The 19,351-nt window shown below is 37.1% G+C and overlaps 1 protein-coding gene across 1 annotated transcript; it reads right to left on the bottom strand.

Moving 5' to 3' along the window:
* Positions 1–6,264: 6,264 nt before the first annotated feature.
* On the bottom strand, positions 6,265–17,492 carry atox1 (antioxidant 1 copper chaperone). Its single transcript, XM_079670723.1, has 4 exons — positions 17,334–17,492; positions 11,449–11,524; positions 7,844–7,991; positions 6,265–6,908 (listed from the first exon to the last, which is right to left on the bottom strand). Exons 1-3 carry the CDS (start codon positions 17,337–17,339, stop codon positions 7,867–7,869), a joined length of 207 nt encoding a protein of 68 aa, XP_079526849.1. The 5' UTR covers positions 17,340–17,492; the 3' UTR covers positions 6,265–6,908; positions 7,844–7,866.
* Positions 17,493–19,351: the final 1,859 nt, after the last annotated feature.

Genomic DNA, 19,351 nt, shown 5'->3' with positions numbered 1-19,351 from the left:
TCTTTGCAGGTGCAGAGTGAAGACAAGATGATATTGATAGCAGAAAGTCTAGATGTTTCTTATCACATACCAATCTGATCTTTCTCTTCTTCCTATTCGGACATATCTGATCCACATTGAGGTATTCCTTTAAGTTTTGGAATGCAAATCAAAGCTGGAATCGTCTGTGTACTCGCTGCTGGGATGGGAAACAACAACGATTATCACATGGCTCTGAGTTGTTGGTGTTTCCTTCAACATGTCTGAACGTCGTCATGCCACGTGTACCTGCAGAGCTGGAGAACATTACCAGCCTCCGTGTAGTCGTGGTTCAGCTCCTGGATCTGATTCACCCTGATTTTCCTCTGCAGGGCTTGTGTGAGCCTGTTGTTCGATCGACATCTTTCCCCAACGAACATGTTTGTTAGTTTTGTTGCACCTGCTATGAGGGTTTAACTTCATTCAGGAGTTTGACCTGTACGGAGGTTTGTGGCCTCATAGTGGCCACAGTGGGAATTGCAAGATCATGTACAAAAACTAAATATTTAACAATAAGTGTTCGAGAAATGTTTTGTGTTTATTACAAATTACAATTTCCTAATGAATTAAGGTCTTCATATTCTTTCGATTTAGGAATAGTGTACACGTAGTGAATTAAATATTCCGAGGATAATTTGGATTTATTGTTATCAATCAGATGCTCAGCTGTTATACAAGTAAGCGATGCAGTCTTTGACCTCACGTTACACCGGTAATTATTGTTTATTTGTTTGTTTAATTTTATGGAAGACGAGAATAAATCAGCCAAAGGAAGGCAAAAGAATCAGCGCCTAGAGTTTTATTTTTGTGACGGTTTTAACAAGGAGCCACTACAATAAGTCTGAAGCAATTTCAAAATGATAAATGTGTTCTTTTGAGGAATAAGATGTGTTTCTCTACTGGTGTTGTTGTTGTTGTTGTTGTTGTTGTTGTTGTTGTTGTTGTTGTTCCTGTAGGTTCTATCTGCCTTTTTCAACCAATACAAAAGGTTTTCTTATGTCAAACAACCAGCTCCTACAATGTTCAAAAGGTAAAATCAAAAGTTACAAATGATTATTTACATCTGTTTTTTTATTTATTTTTGTATGTGTAGCATCACAAAGGGCTGTTATCATGGTGGCTATCAAGCTTCAAATCAAATCCTATAATCCTGTTAAAGTGTTTCCTTTATCAGACATCCACTTTATGAGTTTAAGAAAAGATGAGATAAGATAACACTGTATTTATCCACAGTGAAATAGCTGGTCAGAGATGCAAAAGAAAGTGTGAAGAATGCAAATATAAAAAGAATAACATAACAATACGGTGCAAATCCAACTTTCAGTGATTCAATCTAGTTCAGTGAAAAGCAGGTGATTTATGTCTGAATTTAAGCTGTGTAGAAGTTTAATGCAGCAGAAAATATAAATAACGTACAGGTACCCTAAAACTAGCTTCTTTCCACATCTGAGTAATGTCATGACTTTGTCACTATCCTAATGTTTTGATTTTGTCAACGTTATTACACTTCCATCTCTTTTACCAGTTTTTGTGCAGATGAAGTATACCTGTATATACCTTCTGCTCCATGACAGAACAGGACGATGTCATTTCATCGACGTTTTGCATTTACGTGATAACATTTCCAGTGATGTGGAATACCCAAAGAGAGGAAATCTCCAGGAGAGAAGGGAAGCCTCAGAGAGTTTGCTCTCGTCCGTCAAACTGCATATTTCCCCACCGGGCAGAGAGGGCACAAGTCCACACTTCCTGTACTGAAGTAGAAGTACAGATACTCGTGTTTAAAAATACTCTGGTGAAAGTAGAAGTACTGACTAAACTTCTTTACTCAAGTCAAAGTAAAGAGGCTTTGAAATGTACTTCAGTAAAAAGTACCCATAACTAGCAGCTGTTTTAAAGAGTACCTGACCTCCCTTTATATTAATAGAACAATAATGTCATTGTTAGCTAATGAATGTTTCCATGGTGACCAACGGCAACATGACAACGTTTCCATTGGTCCCTCTTCTTTAGAGAAGACCAGGAAATGATGGATACACGGATCGTGTTCAAATCAATAGGCACGCAATGACTCTAAATAATAATGATCACGCCACCAAACACACATTCAAACTAAAGGAACCAGCCTGTTTGGAAAATGAGAGAAGTAGAAAGTACAGGTATTTGAGTTCAACATGTAAGAAGTAGAAAGTACAGGTATTTGTGTTCAACATGTAAGAAGTAGAAAGTACAGGTATTTGTGTTCAACATGTGAGAAGTAGAAAGTACAGGTATTTGTGTTCAACATGTAAGAAGTAGAAAGTACAGGTATTTGTGTTCAACATGTGAGAAGTAGAAAGTACAGGTATTTGTGTTCAACATGTAAGAAGTAGAAAGTACAGGTATTTGAGTTCAACATGTAAGAAGTAGAAAGTACAGGTATTTGAGTTCAACATGTAAGAAGTAGAAAGTACAGGTATTTGTGTTCAACATGTAAGAAGTAGAAAGTACAGGTATTTGTGTTCAACATGTAAGAAGTAGAAAGTACAGGTATTTGTGTTCAACATGTGAGAAGTAGTAAGTACAGGTATTTGAGTTCAACATGTAAGAAGTAGAAAGTACAGGTATTTGAGTTCAACATGTAAGAAGTAGAAAGTACAGGTATTTGAGTTCAACATGTAAGAAGTAGAAAGTACAGGTATTTGTGTTCAACATGTAAGAAGTAGAAAGTACAGGTATTTGTGTTCAACATGTAAGAAGTAGAAAGTACAGGTATTTGTGTTCAACATGTAAGAAGTAGAAAGTACAGGTCTTTGTGTTCAACATGTAAGAAGTAGAAAGTACAGGTATTTGTGTTCAACATGTAAGAAGTAGAAAGTACAGGTATTTGTGTTCAACATGTAAGAAGTAGAAAGTAGAGGTATTTGTGTTCAAAATGTAAGAAGTAGAAAGTACAGGTATTTGTGTTCAAAATGTAAGAAGTAGAAAGTACAGGTATTTGTGTTCAACATGTAAGAAGTAGAAAGTACAGGTATTTGAGTTCAACATGTAAGAAGTAGAAAGTAGAGGTATTTGTGTTCAAAATGTAAGAAGTAGAAAGTAGAGGTATTTGTGTTCAAAATGTAAGAAGTAGAAAGTACAGGTATTTGTGTTCAACATGTAAGAAGTAGAAAGTACAGGTATTTGTGTTCAACATGTAAGAAGTAGAAAGTACAGGTATTTGAGTTCAACATGTAAGAAGTAGAAAGTACAGGTATTTGAGTTCAACATGTAAGAAGTAGAAAGTACAGGTATTTGAGTTCAACATGTAAGAAGTAGAAAGTACAGGTATTTGTGTTCAACATGTGAGAAGTAGAAAGTACTGGTATTTGTGTTCAACATGTAAGAAGTAGAAAGTACTGGTATTTGTGTTCAACATGTAAGAAGTAGAAAGTACAGGTATTTGTGTTCAACATGTAAGAAGTAGAAAGTACAGGTATTTGAGTTCAACATGTAAGAAGTAGAAAGTACAGGTATTTGTGTTCAACATGTAAGAAGTAGAAAGTACAGGTATTTGTGTTCAACATGTAAGAAGTAGAAAGTACAGGTATTTGTGTTCAACATGTAAGAAGTAGAAAGTACAGGTATTTGTGTTCAACATGTAAGAAGTAGAAAGTACAGGTATTTGAGTTCAACATGTAAGAAGTAGAAAGTACAGGTATTTGTGTTCAACATGTGAGAAGTAGAAAGTACAGGTATTTGAGTTCAACATGTAAGAAGTAGAAAGTACAGGTATTTGAGTTCAATATGTAAGAAGTAGAAAGTACAGGTATTTGTGTTCAACATGTAAGAAGTAGAAAGTACAGGTATTTGTGTTCAACATGTAAGAAGTAGAAAGTACAGGTATTTGGGTTCAACATGTAAGAAGTAGAAAGTAGAGGTATTTGTGTTCAAAATGTAAGAAGTAGAAAGTACAGGTATTTGTGTTCAACATGTAAGAAGTAGAAAGTACAGGTATTTGAGTTCAACATGTAAGAAGTAGAAAGTACAGGTATTTGAGTTCAACATGTAAGAAGTAGAAAGTACAGGTATTTGAGTTCAACATGTAAGAAGTAGAAAGTACAGGTATTTGTGTTCAACATGTGAGAAGTAGAAAGTACTGGTATTTGTGTTCAACATGTAAGAAGTAGAAAGTACAGGTATTTGTGTTCAACATGTAAGAAGTAGAAAGTACAGGTATTTGTGTTCAACATGTAAGAAGTAGAAAGTACAGGTATTTGTGTTCAACATGTAAGAAGTAGAAAGTACAGGTATTTGAGTTCAACATGTAAGAAGTAGAAAGTACAGGTATTTGTGTTCAACATGTAAGAAGTAGAAAGTACAGGTATTTGTGTTCAACATGTAAGAAGTAGAAAGTACAGGTATTTGTGTTCAACATGTAAGAAGTAGAAAGTACAGGTATTTGTGTTCAACATGTAAGAAGTAGAAAGTACAGGTATTTGTGTTCAACATGTAAGAAGTAGAAAGTACAGGTATTTGTGTTCAACATGTAAGAAGTAGAAAGTACAGGTATTTGTGTTCAACATGTAAGAAGTAGAAAGTACAGGTATTTGTGTTCAACATGTAAGAAGTAGAAAGTACAGGTATTTGTGTTCAACATGTAAGAAGTAGAAAGTACAGGTATTTGTGTTCAACATGTAAGAAGTAGAAAGTATAGGTATTTGTGTTCAACATGTAAGAAGTAGAAAGTAGAGAGCAAACAGTCCGGATACGTTCTTTTGGACTAAACCAGAGTATCCTATAAGAACCGCAACAAAGTTAGATTAAAATGTAATACATGTGAGCTTATTAATGCATCCTTATAGGCTTAACATCAAAATGAAGTTACATCTGTTCCTAGATATGTTAATAAACTCAACTGTGCACAGATTTGATTATAATTCAAGTATAATTTAAATCAAATCAACCACATGGAAACCAGCTTTGCAAAAGAAGCAAACACGCTCTATTTGCTTTAATATATTTATTTAATTATATCAACTGTATAGTCAATATTTGTATGCATAGTATCTCATGGTGTGTGTCTGTATTCAAGGAAAGTATGTGTATTTAACGCAGAGTAAGACACAGATGCACCTGCCTATGAGACACACACCATCTTTCCTTGGATTACCTGCCTTGCTCAAAGACTGTTTGGTTACTTTTTCAGTCCATTTCTGCACTTAAACTCTCCTGGAGCCACAAAACTCCACCGACTCTTCCATCGAAGGAAAGTAAGCGGACATTACCCATGAGATACGCTGAAGAGAGGGTGTGTGTGTGTGTGTGTGTGTGTGTGTGTGTGTGTGTGTGTGTGTGTGTGTGTGTGTGTGTGTGTGTGTGTGTGGGGGAGGATAATTTGAGGAATCCAGTGACTGTACTGTTATCTGTGGAGTTGGTTTCTGTCCACAATGAGCCTCTGTTCTCCTGCAGGATGAGAGGCCGGAGAGGGACTGTTTCCCCTCTACTTCGACTTCTCACATGTTGAACACAAATACCTGTACTTTCTACTTCTTACATTTTGAACACAAATACCTGTACTTTCTACTTCTTACATGTTGAACTCAAATACCTGTACTTTCTACTTCTTACATGTTGAACACAAATACCTGTACTTTCTACTTCTCTCATTTTCCAAACAGGCTGGTTCCTTTAGTCTGAATGTGTGTTTGGTGGCGTGATCATTATTATTTAGAGTCATTGCGTGCCTATTGATTTGAACACGATCCTTGTATCCATCATTTCCTGGTCTTCTCTAAAGAAGAGGGACCAATGGAAACGTTGTCATGTTGCCGTTGGTCACCATGGAAACATTCATTAGCTAACAATGACATTATTGTTCTATTAATATAAAGGGAGGTCAGGTACTCTTTAAAACAGCTGCTAGTTATGGGTACTTTTTACTGAAATACATTTCAAAGCCTCTTTACTTTGACTTGAGTAAAGAAGTTTAGTCAGTACTTCTACTTTTACCAGAGTATTTTTAAACACGAGTATCTGTACTTCTACTTGAGTAAAGGATGTGTGTACTTTGGCCATCTCTGAGCAGTACTCAGACCTCATACAAAAGGAAAACTTGATCAACTGAACTGTAAAATGACTCTGTTACAATTATAAGTCCTCAAAATGTCCCCTGAAAGTTTTAAAAACAATTTTCCTAAGAAAGTTTAATCACACAGCGCCTCCTGGTGGTTAAAGCATCAACTTATTATTTATTTTCCAAATGTAAAAACAAAACAGTACACACAGTGAGGCAGAAGTGACTTTATTTCCCTAGCATAAAGACAGTGGGCTTCAGGTGGTTAAAATAAAACAAAGACGTGTTAGTAATCAACATGATTGATATGACCTGTGTTAAGTGTACAGGAAGCAGTTTATCCAGCATGAGTTTTCCTCGTAGTACACACATCTTTTGTTATCATTTAAAGTCCAATAAATGAAATAACACTGAAGGAAACAGAGGCTATAATTAGCATTGAGTTTTACAATCCAGGGAATGTAACTTCAGTGGAAAGGAAGTCCGTTAGTGTTTGTTTGCAGCTTTTAAAAAAAACTGGAAAATGGCATACATTGTCTTGATGTTCTTCCTTTTGCAGTTAATGCTCAACAACATATCCTGCTATTTATCAAATATCTCAACAGTAACACAACACATAAATCATTACAGCTACCTTAAGGACATTACTGTATATTGTAAAGAGATAAATCATTCCAGGAAACTACGGATTATCGTGCTGCATATAAAGAGGGCTGACTTCATGACTTTGTAAATCTCGACTCTGAGGTGACGTGGGGTTTTTTGTGCGCATTAGCTTTAGGGGGGGGGGGGGGGGGGAGGTCCGTTAGACTTCTTCCAGCATAGATCTTCACTTTGCATCAGCAGACAGGATTTCCTAAAGAAAAACACACATGGGGGAAGTGAGCCGACATATCCAAGTTACATTTTTTAATTCATGACAGAAGAGAAAATGATTCGGAAATACCTTCTAGGAATCATGTTCACATATCCAGAATGTAATGTCTCACTTTCTGTTTATGTTGTGGTATATCGTGTGTATCCTGAGTGCGTAAAGAGCTACACGAATAAAGCTTTATTAGTACTATTATGTTCTGGAGTGAGAGAACGATGGAGCGTGAGATGGGCCGGAGAGCGGTACTGCAGCCGCTTTACCGCACGACGAAAAGGGAGCTGAGCCAGAAGGCAAAGCTCTCTGTCTACCGCGCCATTTCCGTTCCTACCCTCACCTATGGTCATGAAGGATGGGTCATGACCCAAAGAACGAGATCGCGGGTACAAGCGGCCGAGATGGGTTTTCTCCGCAGGGTGGCTGGCGTCTCCCTTAGGGATAAGGTGAGAAGTTCAGTCATCCGGGAGGGACTCGGAGTTGAACCGCTCCTCCTTTGCGTCGAAAGGAGCCAGTTGAGGTGGTCCGGGCACCTAGTTAGGATGCCACCTGGGCGCCTCCCTAGGGAGGTGTTCCAGGCACGTCCAGCTGGGAGGAGACCAAGGGGTAGACCTAGGACCAGGTGGAGGGATTATATCTCTTCGCTGGCCTGGGAGCGCCTTGGGACCCCCCAGTCAGAGCTGGTTGATGAGGGGAAAGGAACGTTTGGGGCTCTCTGCTGGAACTGCTACCCCCGAGACCCGACCACGGATAAGCGGGAGAAGATGGATGGATGGATGGATGGTACTATTATATCTTATATCTGGTCAAAGTAATTCGTGCAGGATTCTTTGAGTTCATGGAGATCATAAGCATGCATCAGTGGGACGTAACGTAACGTAAGTCAGTGTGGACTTTAACACTTGTTATCCCCTTCATGTCACCTGTTCTCCGTGCAGCACATCCTTCATTTGGTGCCGTTGTACTTGACGTCCTTCCCGCATTTCTTCAGAGTCTCCGTGAGAAAATCCACGTCTTTGTCGGACTCGATCCAAACCAGTTTGTTGGGCAGATCGATCTCAAACTTCACATCTGAGAGAACACAGAGGACACTGGTTTAATTTGATAAAGAAAGGGAACTCTAGCAATTCAAGGAGTCCCCAAAAAACGCTCTAACTGATGTTGCTTTTGTTTATATTTGATAAAACTGTTTTCATTTTATTTTTGATTGTTAATTCTCTTTTACCCCTTTTTTAAGTATTGTATTATAAAGTCTGTACACACTTCTGCTTCTTTGACAAAATACATTTGATCTACCTACCTACCTACTTATATCTATCTATCTATCCATCTACCTACCTACCTACTTATATCTACCTACCTACTTATATCTACCTACCTACTTATATCTATCTATCTATCCATCTATCTACCTACCTACCTATATATCTATCTACCTAACTATATATCTATCGATCTACCTATATATCTATCTATCTATCTATCTATCTATCTATCTATCTATCTATCTATCTACCTATATATCTATCTATCTATCTACCTACCTATCTATCTATATATCTATCTACCTACCTACCTACTTATATCTACCTAGCTATATATCTATCTATCTATCTACCTATCTATCTATCTATCTATCTACCTAACTACTTATATCTACCTACCTACTTATATCTATCTATCTATCTATCTATCTATCTATCTATCTATCTACCTAACTACTTATATCTACCTAACTACTTATATCTATCTATCTATCTATCTATCTATCTACCTAACTACTTATATCTACCTAACTACTTATATCTACCTAACTACTTATATCTATCTATCTATCTATCTATCTATCTATCTATCTATCTATCTATCTATCTATCTACCTACCTATCTATCTATCTATCTATTTATCTACCTAACTACTTATATCTATCTATCTATCTATCTATCTATCTATCTATCTATCTATCTATCTATCTATCTATCTATCTATCTATCTATCTATCTATCTATCTATCTATCTATCTATCTATCTATCTACCTACCTACCTATCTATCTACCTACCTATCTATCTACCTACCTATCTATCTATCTATCTATCCATCTAATATGTCATATTTCTGACCTTAACATTGTGAGAGGATTTGAAGGAGGGAATGTGTTTAACAAAACAAGGTGTGTGTGGTGTGTGTGTGTGTGTGTGTGTGTGTGTGTGTGTGTGTGTGTGTGTGTGTGTGTGTGTGTGTGTGTGTGTGTGTGTGTGGCTTGTAGAAAAACAGAAGCTCCATTCATTGAAATGACTCAGCATCAGGTGACATGCTGCAGGAGAGATTCACCCTTTCAAATATTATAGGATTCTCCAAGAGATGAAGCTACAGGTTCTTATTCATGCTTCTATTAAATGATTGAACCTTATACAACATTGATCAAAGACTGTGGGGACATGTGTATTAAAGAGGCCCTCTTCTGATTTCTGCTGTGTTCTGTATCAAGTAGACTGGAGTGTTGTATGAACTGTATGTTTGTGTGCATGTAAATGGTCTGCAAAGACTCAAATCCCCCTTTTTAGAAACTGACATTTTGTAATTGGAGTCTGAGAGGAAGATGCATCACAGTGGAAATGAAATGCACATTTCTTAATAACACTTCCTCTTTTGCAATCTGCAGTAGGGCTGCTTGATATTGAAAAAAACTGACATTGTGATATTTTCTTCCCCCGTGATATGAAAAAATACAGGAATTGAAGAAAAGACAGTTTGTTTTGTCTGCAAACCATCCTTTCTTGAACTTTAATGATACAATTGGTATTTTTCTAACTATATTTAACCGGATGAAGGATTTTAGTCACGGACGTCTGGATCTGAAGTTATCAGAGCAACAAGCTGAGCTAGCTCGGTTAGCAGCGCCGAACTGGAGAAACACATGAAACTACTTTATTCACCGTCCGTTCGCTTTGGAGATTTGATTGTGATTGGTGCTTTGCTGTCACTCACTCAAATACCCCTGACATGAGAGCCGCGCCAGTTTTCCTTTTGTAGCAAGCAACAAAATAATTGTAACATGACCTGTTTGAGATAATTTGCCTACTTTAAAGGTGGGGTATGTAATTCACTTCAGAAAGACTTTTTGTTATATTCCATGGAATGCTCTTAACATCCCGATAGCAATGAATATCTGAAATGCTTTGACAATAAATACATACAAAAAGTCATCTGTGGAAGCCGTGGCGCTGTAAAAAGCACGACCAATCATCTGAGCCAGCCCGGCTAAAGGAACTGGATGGCCTACCTGCCTGTCAGCCTTCCATCTGTGCACAAACTCATCTTGTGCCCTCATTGGTCATGTGTTCGTGTGTGTTGGAGGAGGGGCTCTGTGAGGAAGTCTGAAGGAAGGGGCAGAGTTTTTTCGGCTGCGTACTTTCAAATTCTAGCGCACTCGAGTTGGTTTCTCCATTATTACCTCCTTACCTTTAATATCGAACGTCCTAAAAATAAAAAAAATGCGATGTGACTATCGCGCATATTGCGATTATCGTGACGACACAACATATCGTGCAGCACCATTCTGCACAGCTCTCCACTTTCAAATGTACTGGATTTTGTAATATATTCACTGTACTTAGTTTAAGATTTATGAATATTTAAACTCTGTGTAAATACTTATGTTTTTTTTTTATATTTTCTCTTTATAATAGTTTTATATTTGCTCCTTTTCTTGCATACGTATGCACGCACGTAACACATACTACATCTGCACTGTTTGCACCACATCTTTGACCTGCACACATACATGGAAATATATTTAACAATCCACACTCAAATATGTATATTATAGATTCATTTAATTCATTTCTTGTTTGAACAGCTACCTGTAAATCATAGTATCTTTAATTGTATTAATCTTGTGTGAATCTGTTCTGTACTTTCGCTCTCACTCTGTTTCCGCTTAAACTCCTGAAGTTCCTCACAGGGTCCATCTTTTCTTTTCTTATAACACGTGTGTATTTTTATGTGTAAACCTACTTGACAATAAACCTGATTCTGATAGAGTTGGGATGATATCCAGTCATTACCATCATATTGTCATTTCCCTTGCACTATTTTATCTGTTTCATCTGTTTTATTTGTTCTATGTCCTATATATATATATATATTCATGCTCTGTTGGAGGACTTCAGTTTTTCATTGGGAATGGACTGTACTTATATAGTGCTTTATCTAGTTCTTTAAGACTATACACACTACATGTCATTCACCCATTCACACCCATTCATACAGAGCAGTGTGCCTTATTCTAGGAACTAACATTCACACACCGTTGGCCATCGGGAGCAGCTCAGGGTTAAGTATCTTGCCCGACATGTTGGCTGCACGGGCTGGGATCGAACCCACAACCTTCAGGACCGTACTCCCTCGCAGCCACAGTCGCCCATTACCTTTTCTACACTGTAGCTGCTGATCACATGACAATAAAGCCTTGAAACTTGAATCTATTGATTATATTCAGGGTCTCAGATTGAGTTAATCTCACCTCCCAGTTTGTTGAGGATCCGGGTCACGGCTCCAGAACATCCCTCACAGGTCATCGCCACCTCGAACTCGTGCTTCTGTTGGACACAGAATACATAATGAGCTGTAATCTTACTGATTCATTAAATCAATTATAATAACTATTCCGAAAGTCCCCAAAATTAAAGTGATGGTAACGGTGTATACATGTACAAAACAAAACAGTTATTTTATACATTTATTTAAGTATATTATATATTTATCTTTGGTGTTTTTAATTTGTTTAATTTTCTATTATTATTATTTTTTTATTTATTATTCGTATTATTATTTTTTTATATATATTTATTTATTTATATTTTTGCATTTCTTTAAATATATTAAAGTTTTTTTGTATCTGTTCTCTATGTTTGGACTATTTGATCGCACTTATTTTCTTAATTTTTGTGACTTCTTGAATTTATAACCACCATTACAATGACATGTATTACATTGTTACGACCCTGGGTCGTTAGGTCATTTTTGTGTAAATGTTTCCCTCCTCCTGTGTCTGTGTGTGTGAGCAAGCAGGTGGTGCCCATTAGCTGATTAGCTACCTCCTGCATGCTGATTGGTCCACCTGAGGAGACGGGAGCATATTAAGCGGCAGCCGTGCAGTTCCTCGGCCGCTCTCGCTGACTGCACTTCTCCCAGCGCGCTGCTTTTTTGATATTTTGTTCTATGGTGTTGTGAGCGCACTTTGGTATCGTTTGTCCTTCTCTTCTGGCTGCGGGCCAGTGTCACTTTACCTGTCTTTGCAAGACAGTTTATGTTCTCAGGAGTGCAAACCCTTTTGTTTTCTTTTCCCTTTTGGATCGATCGTTTTCTCATGTTTAAGGTAGTGTAGGTAAGAAGCCTGTATATTTATTTTCTCGGTTAGGTAAGATTTTGATTTGTAAGGTTTATTTCTTTTTTTGTTGGTTTTGCTACTCCTGCTTTTGTATATATTTGGTCAATTAATGTACCAAACGATTTCTCTGACTCGGTGCCTGTGTTCTTGGGAGTGGGGAGAGTGGACATTTTGTGCTGCGCCTAGGTTCCTCTAGACCTGGGCGTAACATAAATCTATATCTCTATATAAACATTATCTGACACTAAAAAACCCTTTAAAGTAATCTATCATTTAAAGGGATCTGCTTTAAGATCTGCTTGAAAGGAACTTGTGCATACTGATTTAAATGAAATGGCTTGAATAAACTGTATGAACATATCTTAGTGCTCTTTTATGTGATATAAACAATGTCTAAATTGTCCCACACTTCCACACAGAAGCTTAGGCCCCGTCCACACGGAGACGAAATCAGTTGTATCCGCTAAAGTTCTTTATCGTATAGACCAGGGGTGCCCAACCAGTTGATCGCGATCGGGAGATTCCCAGTCGATCGCGAGATGTGTCTAAAAATAGAACAACAATATTCCGTTTTATCGTTAATGTCCTATAACATAATCTTCCTGTGCCAGAATAATGCACTTGCACTCATCAAAGCTTTGTGATTGGCCGGCGTGACCCCATGTGTCGGGGCGTGGCTGGTGGGCAGTGGCACTAGTTCGCTGACGTTGTCCGTGTCAACAGGAGTGACAGTCCGCACACAGCCAAGACCGCAATTATGGCAGAAGCAAAAAAGTCCAAAATATATAATTTTCACTCCGAGTGGGAGGATGATTATTTTTGTATCTATTCCAATTCAAAGTCCATCTGTCTCATCTGCAACGCGAGCGTGGCTTTATCGAAGAAGGGTCATTTAGGAGCGGCATTTCAAAACAGTGCACAAACGCTACGAGACGGAATTCCCTCCTAATTGACCTTTCGCAAAGCCACGCCCCTAAATGCCCGTTGTCCAATCATATTCGATCACGTGCGCGGCTCCCTGTGGAAGTCCGACAAGCTTAGCGTTCAAATTCATTGCGAAAATGGTGAAGCGTTGTGCTTATGGTCTTTGGAATCGGATAGCAGATATCCCATAAGCTTAGAGAGAGAGGGAGAGGGGGAGGGGTGATAGTTTAGCCGTTTCCTAAACCCAAAACCCGAGAGGAGAGATGTCGCCAGTGGATAAAGAAATGCGGCAGGCCCCATGCCCAGCTGAATATGGCGAATATCAACAAACACAAATACGTTTTCTCCAAGGTAAATACGTGCTAACGTAGCTAGCTAGCTAGCAAAGATTACATTCACAAATTAACGAACTAATTTAATTAACTAATTTCACTAACTAACGTTAGCTAAAGTCACACGACTACAGCTGTAAGCTGTGTGCTTCTCGGTCGTTTTGACCATGTATATCACTTGATGCATAATAATGTCTGAACAGCTGAGCTCCGTTATTAGTCTACCTGTGGTCAAAGTACAAACAAGAAGCCAACAGGCGATCATTCATTTATATTTTGCTTTAATCTTTGTTGCATTTTGTTAATGGAAAGCCTACTGCCGACTTCCCTAATCCTGCTGCACAAGTGGGCACCCCGACCCCCACAAAGGAACAACAAGGTGGATGCAGAAAGCCACCAAGGAAACGGTAGTTAACTTTAGACAAACTACAACATTTAATGCCTCTTGTGATTGTATTGTTTTATTCCAAAATAATAATAATAATTCCGTCGAATTTGACATACAGCTCATGTGGTTTTTCACTCTTGCACTGCGACCTGTATGCAAGTGCCTCTATTGATGTTGTGCCTCCCTCTTTTCTAATGTTTAAACTGTGGATATAACCCTCCATAGCGTATTGTAGCCCCTTTTGTCGGGACCTGGAGGATATTGCTGCGTTATTGCTCCAAAATGAGTCTGTTAAGGCAACTCCGACGTTACGGAGACCCTCCATTATGGCTTTGTTTAACGCATCTGGATCTCAGCTTGTCGGACTAGCAACAGTAACCAAGGGGGGGCGTGGCTTTGCGAAAGGTCAATTCTGCCCTACGCTCCCAAAAGGGGAGGGGCCTGAAAGGACAGCTAAATGCACAGCAGTCCATTTTCACCAGGCCCAACAACAAGAGCAAGGCTGCTACCATAGCATCTTATCGTGTCAGTCACGTTCTTGCGAAACACATGAAGTCTTTCAAAGACGGCGAAGTTGTGAAAGAAGCATTCCTGGAGGCTGCCGTCGCGCTTTTTGGGGGACAGTAAAAATAACAGCAGCATTTCAACAGGTTTTTGATAAAATAAAAACTCAAGTTAGATACCGTTATTAAATCAGCTGTAAGTTTTAGTTTGTTTGAACTTATTCATTATAATTATTGTACAAAATGGTATAAGAATGCAAACATTAAGATCTGTTCTGTTTAAATTGATTATGGTCTATTATCAATTCAGGTTAAGAAACTGGTGTTGCTTGCATCCTATTTTAAAAGGCATTTCTTTTTATACTCGACTAAAGTGCAACAAAAAAAGGGTTTGATTCTATTAGTGTTTTTTATTGCACTTTGGCAGCAGATTCCTGTGTAGCTTCAGATCTGAGTAGTCTTATTAGTAAGCCTAATTTATACTTTTGTAGCAACACTATCTTTAAATAATGGCAAAGAAAGGGTTCAGAGTCTTTTCTTTTTTTCCTGTGTCATATGTGGCAGCACTGTTCAATGTTTCTTGAAAACATTACCCACTGTAGTATGTGACGTGTGAATAAACTCCAACTCTGTATCAACAACACTGTTGTGTAACTTCAGTTAAATACTTGTATGTGTGTGGATTAGAAATAGGTAAGATAAATGATCTGCAGTATTTTATGAAGTATTCATCGTACAAAGGTCAGTTTTATACAAGTAGAAGTGTGTCTTTACCTGGTAGTAGGCTGTCAGTAATGGCTACGCCTCTCTATTTGGACTGGTAGATCTCGGCAGACTGGCAACTTTAAAAGTAGCTCTCGGTTCAAAAAAAGGTTGGGCACCCCTGGTATAGACGGTTCGTCCACACAAAGCCGAAACTGAGCCGCGGCTTCGGAGTCCGAAAACATTACACTTTGATAACGGCTCCCAAAGTGGGTAGATCTGGAGACGACACGCTTGCGGCTCCGTGTGTACGCTCTTTTCCTGAATCGATGACGCCATAGCCCTGCCTCTCCTGCTCACCCCTGCGTCATTGCTGATGCGTTTCGCCAACAACAATGGCGGATCACAGGGTTGCGTTCGTGCTCCAGACGCTACTGACCATGCTACAGATGTTAGTGCAAAATCTACAGCTCCTCTACCACAACCATCAGAAACAAGTGGACATGGAGAACTACATGAACTACATGTTGCTAAATCCACCATGGAGAATAGCCAGTAGGGCAACCAGGCAACCATGGCAACCATGCTCGGGGGTCTTCTTCGCTGCTTTTGGTGTATTTTGTGGCGGAAGTACAGCGCCACTTACAGGCCCGGCATATGTACTACAGCGCCTCCAGCGAGTCGAGCGGTCTCGTGTGGACGGAAGACTTTTTTTTTTTTTAAATCGACTTCGGTTCGTTTTCGTCTCCGTGTGGACAGGGCCTAACATATGGCAAGTAAGGGAACAATAAAACGTTTTCATATCCTTGTAAGTAGATAAACAATAAAAGAAGATTATATTTATTTTAATTAAGATAAATGTGATGTCAACACAAGTATTAACATTAGGATGAACCTTTATTGATCCCCCATTCAGTTTTTAACGGAAGTGATTGTTTACTGATCCTGATTCATGTTATAATAGCTGAATTGGTTGTTTTCTTTAACTGTGTTTATGTACGCACCATAGACACAAAGGCAAATTCTTCGTATCTGTTTCTGCTTTCTGATATCAATAAGAGTATCATTACCATTAATGTCACGTTACATTTAAATGAACTGAGATACTACTTCGAACTTTATGTGCTGCTCAATTCCCACCATTTACGAATCAAGCTGATGACTGGAATCGATGTTTGCCTCAATGGAAGTGATTGTTTACTGATCAGCTAGATAAACAACAACAGGAGATTGCATTATGTGAGATATCAGATGTCATGATATCTATAATGAAGAGAAATTAGATATCAATACGAGTATTATTACCATTAATCTCATGTTACATTTACTGACCTGAGGTACTACTTCTGACTTCATGTTCTGTTCAATCAACATCATTGATCAATTATTCTAACTGTGGTTTTAATGATGTGTTGGTAGCAGTATTCAGATGCTTTACTTGAGTACAAATACTATGGTCTTAAAATACTTCACTACAAGTAAAATGCCTGATTGAAAAATGTAAAAAGTATTAGCATCATAATATAATGGAAGTACTTATTCTGCACAATGGCCTATTTCGTTATAATATAAAGTATTATCAGCTAGATTGATTTCAAGTATCAAAAGTAAAAGTACCCATAGAGCTGAATAGATATTATATTTTCATAGTTATTATATTATCCTGTTTTAATACACGTGGGAGCATTTCAGTATTGTAGTTTGTCAACGTGGACCAACTACAGATTACAGTATACTGCATTACTCAATATCAGCATACCATATGTTTATAAGTAACTGTGAGAGTTAAAATACATATAGTGTAGTAAAAGTATAAAGTAGTATTACATGGAAATCCTCAAGTAAAGCACAAATACGTCAGAGTAGGACTAAAGTACAATACTCGAGTACATGTACTTTTCACCACTGCTAATCAATGTAACATGAGATGGTATTAATACTAGTACTGTCCTATTACATGTCTCTTTACTGAAATATCATGACATCTGATCACACAATGCAATCTCCTGTTCAAAGAATATAATCGATGTTTTCCTGTGTTTCAATGGAAGTGTTTTCTGATCTGTTTTCTGATCAGCTGACTGAAAGCAGTCTGAGAGCTACAGCTACTGAGCAATGCGGAAAGGAAAAGCTGATTTAATTTGAGACATTAGGATCTTCTTAACTCACCGTCATGTTGGAGGAGAAGTTGTGCAATCCGTGTGTCAGCTGTGGACTTTCCTCTGTGGAGATGTGGCAATAAGTTATTGTGAAATCCTGCAGAAATGATCTCCGTTAGCCGGTGTGAAGCTAAGTGTGAAGAGAACCGGAAACAGCGTCGGGGGCGGGGCTTAGTTAATTTCTGAGAGAGCTGCTTTTTTACTTTTTGATTATTATTATTTTATTTATTGTTCTTTACAATACATTTTTTCATATTTTTGTGCAGTGTATTTTTGTATTATTTTAATTTTGTATTATGTATTTTATTATTATAATTGATTTATTATTATTTTTAGTGTATTTGTATTATTATATTTTTTATTTTTGAATTATAATTATTTAGCTAATTGTTTGTTTTTTATTGTTATTTTTCTACTATTATTTTATTTTGCATTATATTTTTTGCATATTTGTATTATTATTATTATTATATTTTTTATTATTATTTTTTTATTCTATGTTTTTTAATGTAATTTTTTTAGTATTTATGTATTATTATTATTATTATTATTATTATTATTATTATTATCATTATTATTATTATTATTATATTTTTCTTTATTATTAATATACATTTAAAGAATTAAGAAAATAATGAACATAATATATTTTGTGCACAAAAAAGTTGAAATCAGGGAAGGAAAGTTCCCGTATGTGGGCCCATCGAGCATGCGCAGTTAAGTTTCCATTAAGCCTCGCCTTCGATCTCCAGACCTTTGTCAGTCAAATGAATGGAGAGAGAAAATCACTCTCGATTTAGACTTTCGCGCATTTTTACAGCTGTTAGACCCTAATGATGTAAATAAAGGCTATAAAATAATTCGAACTGGGTAGTTTATTTAGCCCCCAAACAATTATACGCTGATTTACAGACGTTTCTTTCCCAATTCAAGTCAATGGGAAAAATTATTTTTGAGCCAACAATAAGTGATACTTTCCGGTATGAAAAACGCACATAGGCCTTTTTGCATTTTAAAACAACGAAAAGAACACAAGAATATTGATTTAATTGAAAAGTAATAATATTCTTTTATAGAGACAATGTTAAGTATAATAAATACAAACTAACGGATTGAAATTAAAAAGACATGAAGAATGCTTTGTTTTATTTTGAAGGGGAATCTCGTTTAACTTTTATTTCGGCTAACTTGACTCAATGAAACGTATCCCTCCGATGATTTGACTTTTATTTTAACACACATTTCAAACCCTTTGTGTTGTTCAGACGTATTTCATGCAGTTACTTGATCAAATTATACCGGAAGAATCGAAAAATAAACCAATGAGAAGCTGCGTAGATCTAAATCAGTTTATTCCGGCTGCCAGGGAACACAATTCAAGCGCACCCAAAGGCACGTATTTCCAAAATAAAAGCCCTAGTTATTTTTACCATAGAATCAAAACTGTCTTATCAAAATCGTTTACAAAGTTTAATTTAATTTTTGCTTATTTGCCATTATTCAGTAATACGTTTCCTGGACCATCTGTCACTTATTATTTATATATATTTTATATATAACCATTCCTGATATGTTAGCTTACACATATAACACACAATATTTTTACAGCTTCAGTTCTGTGTACATTTGGGCCAAAATATAAAAATATTGTCAGTGTTGTAACTAAGTAACTAAGTACTGCACTCTCGTACAATTTTTAGGTAGGGCCTACTTGTACTTCACTACAATTCAAAGTTAAATACATAATTATAATTACAACATATCATATATATATTTCTGAAATGGACCAACATGCACAATTACTTTTACTTTTGGTACTTTAAGTATTTTTGGTAATTCCACTTTTACTCAAGTACAAGATCTGAGTAATTCCACTTTTACTCAAGTACAAGATCTGAGTACTTCTACTTTTACTCAAGCACAAGATCAGGGTACTTCTACTCAAGTACAAGATCTGGGTATTTCTATTTTCACTTGAGTAGCTTACAAGATCTGAGTACTTCTACTCAAGTACAATAACTGAGTACT

Source organism: Notothenia rossii (assembly GCF_949606895.1).
Source record: "Notothenia rossii genome assembly, chromosome: 3".
Taxonomy (NCBI): Eukaryota; Metazoa; Chordata; class Actinopteri; order Perciformes; family Nototheniidae; genus Notothenia; species Notothenia rossii.
Note: the sequence above shows the minus strand (reverse complement) of the source record. Positions and strands in the feature narration are given on the sequence as shown.